At 44.0% G+C, this 15,341-nt stretch overlaps 1 protein-coding gene across 1 annotated transcript in view; it reads left to right on the top strand.

Moving 5' to 3' along the window:
* ADCY1 (adenylate cyclase 1) overlaps nt 1-15,341 on the top strand; it is a 1,907,157-nt gene that overhangs the window by 1,589,869 nt on the left and 301,947 nt on the right. Inside the window, exons 11-13 of the mRNA XM_073549833.1 lie at nt 4,091-4,175; nt 12,056-12,145; nt 12,720-12,976. Coding sequence (XP_073405934.1) covers nt 4,091-4,175; nt 12,056-12,145; nt 12,720-12,976 — 432 coding nt within the window. The remainder of the gene's footprint in view (nt 1-4,090; nt 4,176-12,055; nt 12,146-12,719; nt 12,977-15,341) is intronic.

Genomic DNA, 15,341 nt, shown 5'->3' with positions numbered 1-15,341 from the left:
GGGGATTTTTAAAAGTAAACCTGTCTCCTCCAAAAACTCTATTTATCGACATATATATTGGTAATATAAAAACAAGTACAAATGATATCATGTCTGGCAGGCTTACTGGAACAGTGGCTGCAAAGAAAAAATAAAGCTACAACGGGTGAAATAAGTATTGAACACGTCACAAATTTTCTGAATAAATATTTTTCTAAAGGTGCTATTAACATGAAATTCTCAACAGATGTTGGTAACAACCCATCCAATCCACATAGGCAAAGACATTAAACCTTAGATGTCCATAAATTAGGTTATATAATAGTGAGAAATGACACAGGGAAAAATTATATAACATGCTTACTGAAATTGATTTAATGCTTAAGCCTTTATTGGTGATGTATGGAGAAACTAGTCACATGCATTGCTCAGGTGTGATTTTGTCTCATTTCTACACCCAATCTTCTTCAAATCCTGAAAGTTGTTTCTGCTCCTTCTATGAAATCTGAGCTTTAGGTACTACATTTTACTCACTGCATATTATCCCTGCAGCTGCCCACTTGCAGTCATTGAGCTGATGTAGGAAGTAGTTACAGTCACAGTGCTGTAATTCCCTCTTTCACACTGATTAACAGCCAGTTCTTCATCATTGATGTGCTGTCCATCACACTTCACCTCAGTTGACCTCACTGGCAAGCATTACTAAAGTTGTGTGGTTATTTTTGCTGAAATTAGTTTTTTTTCAGTCCTACCACTGCAGATGTAAATTTTTATGTTGCTTGTGACAAACCGTCATGGTGTACCCTAGAAATTAGGAAGCTGAATCATATTCACAGGTGGCAATTCTTTATTGTAAAAGCAGTGAGACTGTGGAACACTCTGCCACATAATGCTGTAATGGCAGTGGCGTAGCGTGGGGGGGGCGGGGGGGGCGGTCCGCCCCAGGCGGCACGTGTGTGGGGGCGGCGCGGCAGCAGAAGCAATTCCTCTCCTCTGTGGGAGAAGCGCGGAGCCTGGACTCTCTCACTGACTGTACATTTCGGCCTGCGGGGCTGTGCAGTGAGGGGGTAATGTAATGCAGCCTCTTCCCACCCTTCCTCCATCCTTCTCCTCCGCCTATCGGGAGTCTCTGTACCCCTGCTACCTAGCAGCTTCTCCCTCCTCTCCGCCTGGACCCTCAGTGAGCAGCGCTGCGCTGGGCAGAGGCAGTGCTGACGTCAGCCCCGCTGCACTGGAGGACTGTCATGGTGGGATGGTCGCGACTGCCAGGAATGTGATGCACACAAGGAGCCATGTTAGGAAGAGCCAAGCAGTGAGCTGGTGAGTGCGGGGCTGGGGTAAGGTGGTCTGCGGCTGCCCCCGGCGGCCCTGTGTGCAGGCAGCTGTCATCCTCATCACAGGCTGCGCTGGGTGTGTGTCTGCCTCCATTGTGTGCAGTTATGTGCCACCAACACCGCTGCCTGTGTCTCACCATGTGCAGCAGCGAAAGGATCTGTGCATGTAGCCACACTGTGTGTGTGTGTATGTACACTTATGTGTGTGTGTGTATGTACACCTATGTGTGTGTGTGTATGTACACCTGTGTGTGTGTGTGTATGTACACCTGTGTGTGTGTGTGTGTGTATGTACACCTGTGTGTGTGTGTATGTACACTTATGTGTGTGTGTGTGTGTGTATGTACACCTGTGTGTGTGTGTATGTACACTTATGTGTGTGTGTGTATGTACACCTATGTGTGTGTGTGTGTGTGTATGTACACCTGTGTGTGTGTGTATGTCTGTGTGTGTATGTATACACCTGTGTGTGTGTATCCACCTGTGTGTGTATCCACCTGTGTGTGTATCCACCTATGTGTGTGTCTGTGTGTGTGTGTGTACACCTGTGTGTGTGTATCCACCTATGTGTGTGTACACCTGTATTTGTGTATGCCTGTGTGTGTGTGTGTCTGTGTGTGTGTGTACGCCTGTGTGTGTGTCTGTGTATATACACCTATGTGTGTGTGTATGCCTGTGTTTGTGTATGCCTGTGTGTGTGTGTGTGTATACACCTGTGTGTGTGTGTGTGTGTACGCCCGTGTGTGTGTATCCACCTATGTGTGTGTATGTACACCTATGTGTGTGTGTGTACACCTGTTTGTGTGTATCCACCTATGTGTGTGTGTGTACACCTATGTGTGTGTGTGTACACCTGTTTGTGTGTATCCACCTATGTGTGTGTGTATGTACACCTATGTGTGTGTATCTACCTATGTGTGTGTATGTATACACCTGTGTGTGTGTACGCCTGTGTGTGTATCCACCTATGTGTGTGTACACCTGTGTTTGTGTATGCCTGTGTGTGTGTGTCTGTGTGTGTGTATACACCTGTGTGTGTGTGTGTCTGTGTGTGTGTATATACACCTATGTGTGTGTGTGTACGCCTGTGTGTGTGTCTGTGTCTGTGTGTGTGTGTGTGTGTATACACCTGTGTGTGTGTACGCCTGTGTGTGTGTGTCTGTGTATATACACATATGTGTGTGTGTATGCCTGTGTTTGTGTATGCCTGTGTGTGTGTATACACCTGTGTGTGTATATACACCTATGAGTGTGTGTATGCCTGTGTGTGTGTATGCCTGTGTGTGTGTGTCTGTGTGTATGTGTATACACGTGTGTGTGTGTATACACCTGTGTGTGTGTGTGTGTATATACACCTATGTGTGTGTGTATGCCTGTGTGTGTGTGTCTGTGTGTGTGTATACACCTGTGTGTGTACACTCTGCGCATGTGTCAGCACAGCAGCAGCTCTGCTTTCCTAGGTTTTCTGTCCCGTCCTGGCACCGTAGCAGCTGCAGAGGCTCCGCCCTATTGATGCTCCCGGGAGGAGGAAAGAATATGGCGGTGCTGCTGCCCCGGCTGGGAGCGAGAGGAAAAGGGTAGGACAGTACTGCACGGGGTGAGGTGGGATACTGGGGAGCATGGTATGGAGGCGATTTGTGGGAGAGGCTGCTGGGTGCACCGCGGCCATTACCGGAGAATGCACCACCAACATCTGTACGGGAGAAGCCACAGACAGCTGTCACATGCCACATAGACATCACACCACAGGTGTCCTAATACAATAATCATCCCCCATATAAGTGTTCTCGTACATCCCCCCATATATACGTGTCCTCGTACATCCCCCTATACGTGTCCTCGTACATCCCCCCCATATATACGTGTCCTCGTACATCCCCCATATCCATATATACGTGTCCTCGTACATCTCCCCCTATACGTGTCCTCGTACATCCCCCATATCCATATATACGTGTCCTCGTACATCTCCCCCTATACGTGTCCTCGTACATCCCCCCATATACGTGTCCTCGTACATCTCCTCCCCATATATTTTCTGTTTTTTTCTGTCACATTATTAAAAATTATTATTAAAAAAAGCCATTAGGTCTTCATCCAGCATCATCAAGCTAATACATACATATATATATATAGAGAGAGAACTGCAAGAAGATGAAAGTCTAGAAATGTAGAAATAATAACAGCAGAGTTAGTAGCAGACTAAAAATTAGATCTTTGAGTGTAGTGTGGGCTCTCCTGATGCTTCCGGATTATCATCGACCAAAGGGGCGGCAAATTTTTCGACCGCCCCGGGCGCCACAAACAGTTGCTACGCCACTGTGTAATGGTTAGTTCACTACAAAAGGACAAGCATGGCCTGGATCCCTTTGCTTATAATTATTGCTTTACACGTTATGGATATTAGATACCACTGTATATATCTAAGAATTGCCACCTGTGAATATGATTCAGCTTCCTAATTTCTAGGGTACACCATGACGGTTTGTCACAAGCAACATAAAAATTTACATCACTATGGGACATTGATCTAGTGATCTAGGTAGCTAGTTTGATTGCTGTATATGGAGTTGAAAATGAATTTTTCCCCTAATATGCAACTATTAATATCTGCCCCATGGGTCTTTTTTGCCTTTCTCTTGATCAACATGAGTTTATAGGTTGACCTTAATGGACTTTTGTGTATCTTCAACCTTAACCTATGATACTATGAAGGTCTTTATGTGCTATATTATTATCATGCTTACAGATAACTGCTCTTCTTTTGTTTTTACTAGAAGCACTATTGTCCTTGTCCTCCTGGTGCTCTGCATATGCTTCCTGGTGGTTTGTATTATGTACCTGCATGTCACACGAGTGCAGGTAAATATATTGTCGGAACTTTTGTGTTAGAGACTCTATAAAACAAACAATCCCGCCATAGGATTATTATTAAAGTTTCCTTGTAGTGCTGGAGTACTGTACTGTAAATCTCAACAAGCCCAACATCTGCATTAAGTTTCTTCTCACACGCCAACAAACAAGCTAATAGATCCATGAGTCATCCCTTAGAGTAGTATTATTTCTAAGCATACAGGTGATGAACTGTAAATGTCTACAGTCAGAATGCCACTAAACATATATTGCTTCGCATACCTAGACATCAGGAAAATGCTCGCCTTTTTTCCATAGAATGTATGTCTCTTAAATGGAGCCTCTCAGGAGATTAATGCTGCCTGAAGCAGTTAAACAGTCTTGATGAATGTGCTTCATTTGTTCCAGCGGTGTTGGCACTTGCTCTCCCCGGGGCTCTCTTTCGGTTGTTGTGACATGGGAACCCAGCACCCAATCAGCACAGGTGTCCCTGTTCCCACCTTTGGACAAATCAAACATGAAGAGAAAGTCCGGGCTGCAGCTGCACTCTCACTTCCTCTTCATGTTCATGTTGACAGAAGGCATGGTCAGTGACACCAGCGCTGAATGGGCACTGGGGTCACATGTCACAGCAACAGGACAGGAGCCCTGGGGAGAGCAAGTGCCAACACCGCGGGAACGGCACGGGCACGAGAGCTGAATGTAAGCTTTCTTATTTTATCGGGGCCAAGCATGGGGTATGAGAAGACATTGTCCAAGTAGTGGACAACTTCTTTAACTGCATTTTAACCCTTTACTCTCTGGCTTTCCCCTGGAGACTTTGGAGTCCAAACCCGTTACCTTAGATATCATGGTCTCCTCTAATGCATATTGTTATCCTTAAAGGGGTTGTCCGGGCTTTTCACATAATCTCAGTGCATATCTGGGCTGCAGAATGTTGACAATAAGTAATTTACCTTCTGTGGCCAGTTTGCATGGTTTACTAGATATCATCTCTTGCTTGTAAGAAAAACGTCCGGGGGGGTGTGTGTTCTGGCATTGAAATGAGAACTGGTCATTTCCTCCTCAATAGTTTCACTTTCCATAGATCACTGTTCAGCGTGTGTCTGGGGGAGGAGCAGCTGGGTGGTTCTGCTCTCTGCACTGAGGCTGCTAGAGGGGGAGGATTTGTTACTGTGTGAGGATGGATAGGCTTGCTCATGTGGTCGGGGAGGGCCTGTTGCTATGGAGGGTGGGGTTGTTGCTATAGAGGGCATGTTTTTAGTAGAGTAGGAGGAAACGACCAGTTCTCATTTCAATGCCAGAACACCCCCCCTTGGACGTTTTTCTTAGAAGCAAGAGATGATATCTTGATACTGTGTAGGTATAACATGGAATTTTTACAATTATATTGATGTGAGTCACATATTCATAACATTACTGTAGCCATATGCTACATGAAAAATGTGGATATTTATGGCATGTATAAGCTATGATATATGGCCATGACATATAGTATAGTATCTAAAGTATTTTCTACAGTTTGGAAAGTTGCTGGTAAATGTCACCCGAAAGATGAATAATATTCACTTTTAATGTTTGACCTTTTAGTGGTGGAATATAATCTGTGTACTCCCTAAAAGTAAGTGCCTAGATCATATACATATCTACAACAGAGAAAAAACTAACCTGAACTAATATTATATAGCATAATTATTTGATTTCCATCTAATTACTAATGGCAATAACCAAGTATAATTAACAATTTTGTAAATTAACTATTTTACCAGCTCTGTAAATTTCACATGCTTACATATAAATGAAATATTTTGTTTACTCCGTCCTGACATGTGACATTTATGTCGAGTCCTCAACATCCCACAAACGGGAATTTCTGGCTATGATACAAAGCTGGCATCTCGGACCTATTTCTGGCTGCTGCAGTTTTATCTGCAGGGTGGGCCATTTATATGGATAAGTCTAAATAAAATAGGAATGGTTGGTGATATCAACTTCCTGTTTGTGGCACATTAGTAGGGATGAGCTTTCCGATATTGAAATATCGGAAATCGGCCCGATATTTGAGATATCGTAATTCCGATGTGGATATTTTTTTCACATCGTAAATCGGAAAGCAGAAGAAGACTAAGCATGGTTTAAAGGGAGTGTATCCGTTCCTTCACGTGGTGCTCCTGGAAACTCCCTGCAAAGCAAGGTAAGCTGAACGCAGACACATGTCAGTCAAAGGGCATATTGACACCACCACTGGCAGTTTTAATTTAATAATGTAAAATCACTAACTCTAACCCTAACTATCCCTAACCCCTAACCCTTAACCCTTACCACTAACCCTAACTAACCCTAACCACTAACCCTAACCCCTAACCCTTACCCTAACCCTACTAACCCTAACCCCTAACCCTGCTAACCATAAGCATAACTGTAACCCTAACCCTACTAACCCTAACCCTACTAATCATAAACATAACCCTAAACCCTAACCCTACTAACTATAAGCATAACCCTAACCGTAAACCCTGACTCTACTAACCCTAACTAACCCTAACCCCTAACCCTTACCCTACTAACCCTAAACCCTAACCCTACTAATCCTAACCCCTAACCCTACTAACTATAAGCATAACCCTAACCGTAAACCCTGACTCTACTAACCCTAACCCCTAATCCTTACCCTAACCCTACTAACCATAACCATAACCCCTAACCCTAACAACCCTAACCCTACTAACCATAAGCATAACCCTAACCCTAGCTAACCCTAACCCCTAACCCTAACCATAACTCTAACCCTAACCCATAACCCTACTAACCCTAACCAACCTTAACCCTAAACCCTAACCCCTAACCCTACTATCCATAGGCATAACCCTAACCCTAACTAACCCTAACCCCTAACACTACTAACCCTACCTATAACCCTAACTAACCCTAACCCCTAACCCTACTAACCCTAAACCCTAAACCTTACCCTACTAACCATAAACCCTAACCCTACCCCAAGTAATCCTAACCCAAAGAAAAAACACAGCTCTTAAGAAGATGGTGACCAGTTTTCCTGCTACAGCTTTCGCTCTGTGCATTTTTCTAGCGATTTTTTTGCTCCTCTGCCTCTGCAAACTCCTTCCCCATTATCCTGAGGTGTTTCCCCTCCATTTTATCCATTATATAGCACTGTAGTGGTCATTTTGTAATTCCGATTTTTTTTCTCCCATTGACTTGCATTGATATCGGAAATCGTAAATTCTGATATCCGATATTTTTTCAATATCGGAAATCGGAATTCCGATACGATATCGGGCAATATCGCTCATCCCTACACATTAGTATATGGAAGGGGGAAAACTTTTCAAGATGGGTGGTGACCATGGCGGCCATTTTGAAGTCCGCCATTTTGGATCTAACTTTATAAATGGCCCACCCAGGTGTATCTATATAAATGGCCCACCCTGTATTTATATGCCTCTGTGAATCACTGACATCGACATTTAAATAGCACGTTTGCCAGTGCATGCATTGGCTTCTGTCGTCCCCTTGAGATTCAATTACGAAGGGCCTTTTTTGTGGTCATTGCAGTCAGGCGCCTCAAGTCATGTAAAGAGAGTCAAAAATAAAAAAAAAGTTAACAATCTGAAAAAAAAAATACAAAAGATTAAGTCGCCCACTTTTTCTCCATTAATAATAAAGAAAAAGAATAAGCATATCTGATATTGCCACACCTGTAAAAGTTGTATCCTTTAGGGTAGGTGCACGTGATTAGTAAACATTGTTGGTTGGATGCTGTGCAAGTACCGAACTTGCAGTTACCAGATGTTACAGCATAGTGCACAGACGCCCGCGACTCACTTGCGGAGATGGACATGCAGCGCCTCTCTCCAGACGGCAGCATGTCTATTTCTCTTGCGGAGACACGAGCCTTCACAAGATCAATTTCACCCATAAAATGTATTGGACACTGTGAATCCGCACAGTGCAGTGAACACATACCTGCTTTCAATAGCCGGCAGCGCTTTGGACGCAGTGCACATGTGCTGCATCTAAAGCCCTGACAATTCCTGACCATGTGCAGATACACTAAAAAAAATATAAAATTAATTAAACTCAACTGTACACGCCATAATGAAAAAAAAAGTCAAAATGCCAGATTTGAGATCTTTAAGTTGCCATACCTCCCTAAAAAATTGCAATAAAAGTTTTTCAAAACATTGTATCTACCCAAAAAAGGTATTCTTACAAAAATAGACCTGCCAAGCAAATAACAAGCCCTTGCACAGCTTCTTCGACAGAAAAATATATCAATTACAGGTCCCAGAGTATGATGACATGGACCAATTTTTTTTTACAATATTCTTTGTTTTTTTTGCCATTTAAAGGGAACCTGTCACCAGGTTTGTCCCGTATGATGTAAGGCCAGTACTTGTAAACCCTCATATACAGTACAGACCAAAAGTTTGGACACACCGTCTCACTCAAAGAGTTTTCATTATTTTCATGACTATGAAAATTGTAGATTCACTCTGAAGGCATCAAAACTATGAATTAACACTTGTGGAATTATATAATTAACAAAAAACTGTGAAACAAATGAAAATATGTCATATTCTAGGTTCTTCAAAGGACCCACCTTTTGCTTTGATTACTGCTTTGCATACTCTTGGCATTCTCTTGATGAACTTCAAGAGGTAGTCACCACAAATGGTCTTTCAACAGTCTTGAAGGAGTTCCCAGAGATGCTTAGCACTTGTTGGCCCTTTTGCCTTCACTCTGCGGTCCAGCTCACCCCAAACCATATCGATTGGGTTCAGGTCTGGTGACTGTGGAGGCCAGGTCATCTGGCGTAGCACCCCATCACCCTCCTTCTTGGTCAAATAGCCCTTAGGCTGTGTGCACACGCTGCGGAAAAGGTGCGGATTCATCCGCGCGGATTTTGTACAATCCGCAGGTGAAACCGCAGGTCAAAAGACCTGTGGTTTTACCTGCGGATTGCTCTGCGGTTTTGCCCTGCGGTTTTTCATCTCCTCAATGGAGGAGATGGCAAACCGCAGGAGAATCCGCAGAAAGAATTGACATGTCAATTCTTTCTGCGGATTGAAAACCGCAGATAATCCGCGCGGAAAATTCCGCACCGTCTGCACTGCGGTTTTTGATTCCCATAGGGAATCATTGTACTGTACACCGCAGCAGAAACTGCTGCGGGTCCGCAGCGGCCAAAACCGCTGCGGAACCGCAGCAAAATCCGCAGCGTGTGCACACAGCCTTACACAGCCTGGAGGTGTGTTTGAGGCCATTGTCCTGTTGAAAAATAAATGATGGTCCAACTAAACACAAACCGGATGGAATAGCATGCCACTGCAAGATGCTGTGGTAGCCATGCTGGTTCAGTATGCCTTCAATTTTGAATACATTCCCAACAGTGTCACCAGCAAAGCACCCCCACACCATCACACCGCCTCCTCCATGCTTCACGGTGGGAACCAGGCAAGTAGAGTCCATCTGTTCACCTTTTCTGCGTCACACAAAGACACGGTGGTTGGAACCAAAGATCTCAAATTTGGACTCATCATACCAAAGCACAGATTTCCACTGGTCTAATGTCCATTCCTTGTGTTCTTTAGCCCAAACAAGTCTGTTCTTTAGCCCAAACAAGTCTCTTTTGCTTGTTGCCTGTCCTTAGCAGTGGTTTCCTAGCAGCTATTTTACCATGAAGGCCTGCTGCACAAAGGCTCCTCTAAACAGTTGTTGTAGAGATGTGTCTGCTGCTAGAACTCTGTGTGGCATTGACCTGGTCTCTAATCTGAGCTGCTGTTAACCTACGATTTCTGAGACTGGTGACTCAGATGAACTTATCCTCCGCAGCAGAGGTGACTCTTGGACTTCCTCTCCTGGGGCGGTCCTCATGTGAGCCAGTTTCTTTGTAGCGCTTGATGGTTTTTGCCACTGCACTTGGGGACACTTTCAAAGTTTTCACAATTTTTCGGACTGACTGACCTTCATTTCTTAAAGTAATGATGGCCACTCATTTTTCTTTACTTAGCTGCTTTTTTCTTGCCATAATACAAATTCTAACAGTCTATTCAGTAGGACTATCAGCTGTGTATCCACCAGACTTCTGCACAATACAACTGATGGTCCCAACCCCATTTATAAAGCAAGAAATACCACTTATTAAACCTGACAGGGCACACCTGTGAAGTGAAAACCATTTCCGCAAGAGAATGCAAAGAGTGTGCAAAGCAGTAATCAAAGCAAAAGGTGGCTACTTTGAAGAACCTAGAATATAAGACATACAGTATTTTCAGTTGTTTCACACTTTTTTGTTAATTATATACAGTAATTCCACATGTGTTAATTCATAGTTTTGATGCCTTCAGAGTGAATCTACAATTTTTGTAGTCATGAAAATAAAGAAAACTCTATGAATGAGAAGGTGTGTCCAAACTTTTGGTCTGTACACAATATGCTGTATATATGCCCCCAATCTGGGCTATAAGACATGAAAAACACCTTTTAGTATATTAACCTATGGGCGGTCCGGTCTGATGGGCATCACTGGTATTTTAGTTTGCATGCACTAGGGCTCTTTGGCCTTTTCCATCGCATGCACACTTCAGTACTTTGCTCTGCCTTCGACAAGGCAGAAAAAAGTACGCCTGCGCAGGAGTGCGGTGCTGGACATTGTGTGGATGATGTAGGACGCGTTCATCCACACAAAGCAGGGAAGGAGGATGACATTGCAACAAGAAATGAGGCGCCAGATTGAGTAAAGCAACGTTGATTGGACCGGACCGCCCTGTATGTAAGTATAGTAAAAGAGGTTTTTCTTGTCTTGCAGGCCAGATTGGCGTCATGTAAACAGTATATTAGAATGCTGAATATCTGGGTTTACAGGTACTGGCCTTACCTCATATGGCTAAAACCGATGACAGGTTCCCTTTATTAAAAAAAAAAAACATGTATGGTATCACTGCAATCGTACAGACATGGAAAATTAAGCAGCAATGGAATTTGTTTACTGCATAATAAATATTCTATAAACAGAACCCCAAAAACTTTGATTTTCCTCCCCTCATTTTCCAGTGCCTTTTATCGTAAAATAAAGGTGTCATTCAACTACAACTCATTACACAGAATCCAAATGTCACGCTGCAGCTCTGCAGGTAAATGCAAACTCCACAATATGGCAGCAGAGTGGAGGGAAGGCATAAATACTGCACAGAGCAGACCAGCAGCACTGCAGTGAGGCTACTACCAGGTGGCAGCAGAATAGTCAAACAAGCCGAGTCGATACAAGAGAGTAGCGCACTACCAAGGGAAATACCAGAAGCAAGAGACAGGAGCAGGTCAGGCCAAAGCAGAGTCGGGTACCGGGGAATCCAAACACACAAGGACACACAGAGATGGGACAGGCAGGGACAGAAAACACAGACACAAGCAAAGTTAGCTAAGTGCAGCAGGAGAAACCAGGGGTTCTCCAGAGTCAGCTACACAAGCCCTAGGCAGGAAATATAACTGAAACTGCCTGAAGGAAGCATCGCAGAGAAATAGCCGACCTGACACCAGAACGAGGCAGAGAAAAGTTAACCCCTGAATGACCAGACCGGGAAAAGGAGAGACAGGAAAAACCCAGTCTGGATCATGACACCAAGCTGTTAAATAGCTATGCTGGTGGAAAAATAAAAAAGTAATGGCTCTTGAAAGAAGGGGAGGAAAAAGTAGAAATTGAAAAACAAAAAACCTTCATTATTTTCATGAGCAATACAGTCTGTAGAAGCTAAACATGGCACAGTATAAAATCATTGCACCTACTGTATCTAATGTTTGTTTTTGCCTTTTCCTTTTTGGTGTTTTTTTTTCAAATGGCATTGACTAATTATCCACATTTTATCTTGCAGTGCTTCCCAGGGTGCCTAACAATACAAATACGAACCATTTTATCTATTTTCATAGTAGTATTAATTTACTCTGTAGCACAAGGATGTGTGGTGAGTAATAACAATATGCTTAGTTCTAAGTGAAGTTAATAACTAAGAATTAGTAAAGAGCGAGTATACTCGTTGCTCGGGTTTTTCCGAGCATGCTTGGGTGACCTCCGAGTATTTTGGCGTGCTCGGAGATTTAGTTTCTGTCGACACAGCTGCATGATTTGTGGCTGCTGGACAGCCTGAATACTTGTGAGGAATGCCTGTTTGTTAGGGCATTCCTACATGTATTCAAGCTGTCCAGCAGCCGCAAATCATGCAGCTGTGTCGACAGAAACTAAATCTCCGAGCACGCCAAAATACTCGGAGGAAGCCTGAGCATGCTCGGGAAAACCCAAGCAACGAGTATACTCGCTCATCACTACTAAGAATTTATTTATAGATAGGAAATAAAACTAACACACTTTACATCTGAAAGTAATGTAATTTTCACCTGAATGACCACCATATTGTGATATAGATCAATACTATAAACTGTCTGACACCATTTTGCATTCAATAAACCAATTGTAAGTACACGTCATGTTAGTACTATATGCTTTTATTTGTCTTAATTAATTATATCCTTTTTTTTCAGGTTGGCTGCATGTCTTGGTCATGGAGTGAGAATTCCAGCAGCTCCATTATGATTATGTCTCCAAATGGAGAAAATAAAACAATGGAGGAACGCCCATGTGACACAGCTCACTATGCTTTTTTGTCATGTGTGGTGGGCACGTTAACGTTGGCAATTTTTTTACGCATTTCTTCATTGCCAAAAATGATTTTACTTCTTATTGTTACTGTTTTATACATAGTAATTTTGGAACTCAGTGGATACAGAAAAACATCAGGGTAAGAAAGATTAAATCTACTTGCTAATCATATACCTGAAAGTTCTGTTTTTTTAGTGATCAAGCTCATAACTGTACGGCCGGGGTCAAACTAGAGAGAAATACGGATGAGTGAGAGGCGTAAAAACCACGCATTGCACATAGACCAATGATTCTCTATGGGGCAGCTCCCATCAGCCGTATATTTCTCGTGCGTATTTTACAGTCCATGCCAATCGCAGCATTCTGCGATTGTCAGCGTACTACAACCGTAGTACGCCAATGCAAGTCTATGGGTGTGCAAAAACAACACATTACACACGTACCACACATGTGACTTGCGAGAAATACGCAGGACTTTGGCAGGTGACAGGAAATGGGCCAACCAATAATCAGGAAGCTTAGACATGCTAATTAGCTCAAAAAGTGCTCCAGACATCCAGGAAGTATGCCTCAATGGAGTACAGCATCATGGCACCCTACTACCTGAATGTGGAGATACTGATTGTACTAGTGCAGGAACGCCCGGAAATCTGGGACCAACGTGATGCCCATTATGCCAACCAGGCAAGAAAGGATGTGGCATGGAGGCGCATATGTCGCCAGATGTTCCACGATTTTGATGATCGCCACGTGAGGAGCAGCAGCAAATGAGTAAGTACAATCAAAAAAAGGGTTTAAAATTATCTCACATCAAAAAAGGCTTTTGGAATAAGGCCCCCCCCTTCCTTCCTGTGCTTGGCCTTTTTGCCTCTTGAGGCCTGTAGATTTTTATTTGACCCATTGTTTTACCCTGACATAATTGGTCCCTGTCCACAAGCTCCTCATCCTCATAGGCAAACAATTTAAGAGGAGATACTTGACCCCTGAGCTATTGTGACCCTGTGTATCTGGCCTGGTTGCCCCGATTATATATGCCACCCTGGGTAGAAAGCACACCCTAAAAGGCCACATGACTATGCAACTTTTTGCAAATTTTATTTAGCAAATATGTGAAATTTAGAATATTTCCTGTCACATTGCAATTGAAGATGTGATGAGATGCTGGTGCAGCATCCGCGACGAGTACAGGCGGGAACGTCAGCAGCGGGCCAGGAGTGGTGATGCGGGCCACACAAAGAGAAAATATGTGTATTATGATCGCATCTCCTTCCTCGCTCCATTTCTGGATCTGAGACCGTAAGCAGATACCTCGCACCACATTACACAGATACTTTACAGGGCCAAAACTAATGTTTTTTTGTTTTGGCTATTTTATATTTCATAACAGAACTCAGTCTAACCTTATGGAACGGGAAACTGGGTCAGATACAGAGCCCATCATCGATCCTGTGGCTGGAGGGGAAGAGGTGGCTGGCCCATCTTCTCCGCCTCCAAGAAGCATGGGTCAAGGTTCTTCTCCTGATCACCCTGCGCCTGCCCTTGCATGTGGACCTGCACCACAAATCCCACCACCAGGACCACATCCACAAGCAGGACCGTCTGCTGCAGCACTATCCACCATACAGGATGATCAGGGCAACATCAGCAGCAGCCCAACTGCCCAGCTACAGGGCTCCCCATCGCCTGCTGGACCATCCTGGCAAGGAAGAAGAAGGTGCTAGATCCCTGCCCAAGATAGCCATACAAATATTGACACAGGGGTACTCAACTATCTTGCTAGAGTGAATAATGATGATGGGGAGGAGGTGTACTCACGCAGCCTGGCCTGTTATCTTCGGTCCCTTCCCCGTGAGGTGAGGTTACGTATTCAAGGATGTTTTCAGATCCTGCTTGATGCAATCACACACCCCAATACCCCATAATGAGCTATTTGAATATCTGGAGAGGTGGCAGCTTTCCCCAAGGAATCTGATGCGTCTTAGACCACACACACACATGCTTGCTCAATCAGGCTCTGAGGATCCTCCAACATGTGGGCCTACACCTCACCCCCTTCCTCCCCCTATCCAACCTTGCCCACAGTAGCCACATATGTCTGCCTCTAGCCAACCTCACCAATATGGCCACTTGTTCCCACCCAGTGTTGGAGGCTGGTCCCAATTTGGTTGGGGACGACATGGCTAATTTGGTGGGTATGAGCCACGGGCCTACCAGCCCCAACAAGAGGCCCCACTCCAGTATCAGTCTGCCCAGTACCCACCACAATCACAGGAGGCAGTACACTACCCACATCATGGGCAACAGTATGCCCCCACACAGGGCGATGGCCAAGTTGGACAAAATAGCCAGCAGCAAACACAGGCTCGTCTTCAGCCTTCTCCTCCCCCAACCTTCCATCATTTGTAATGTTGGAATATTGTTTTTGCAATTTTTTTGTTTTTTCATTTTTTATGTTCTGCAAATGTGTTGTTTGTAACTTTTATAATCTGCAAAAAGGCCACTTT

Source organism: Dendrobates tinctorius, unplaced genomic scaffold (assembly GCF_039654945.1).
Source record: "Dendrobates tinctorius isolate UK_male_01 unplaced genomic scaffold, ASM3965494v1 ptg000162l, whole genome shotgun sequence".
NCBI classification, from domain to species: domain Eukaryota; kingdom Metazoa; phylum Chordata; class Amphibia; order Anura; family Dendrobatidae; genus Dendrobates; species Dendrobates tinctorius.
Note: the sequence above shows the minus strand (reverse complement) of the source record. Positions and strands in the feature narration are given on the sequence as shown.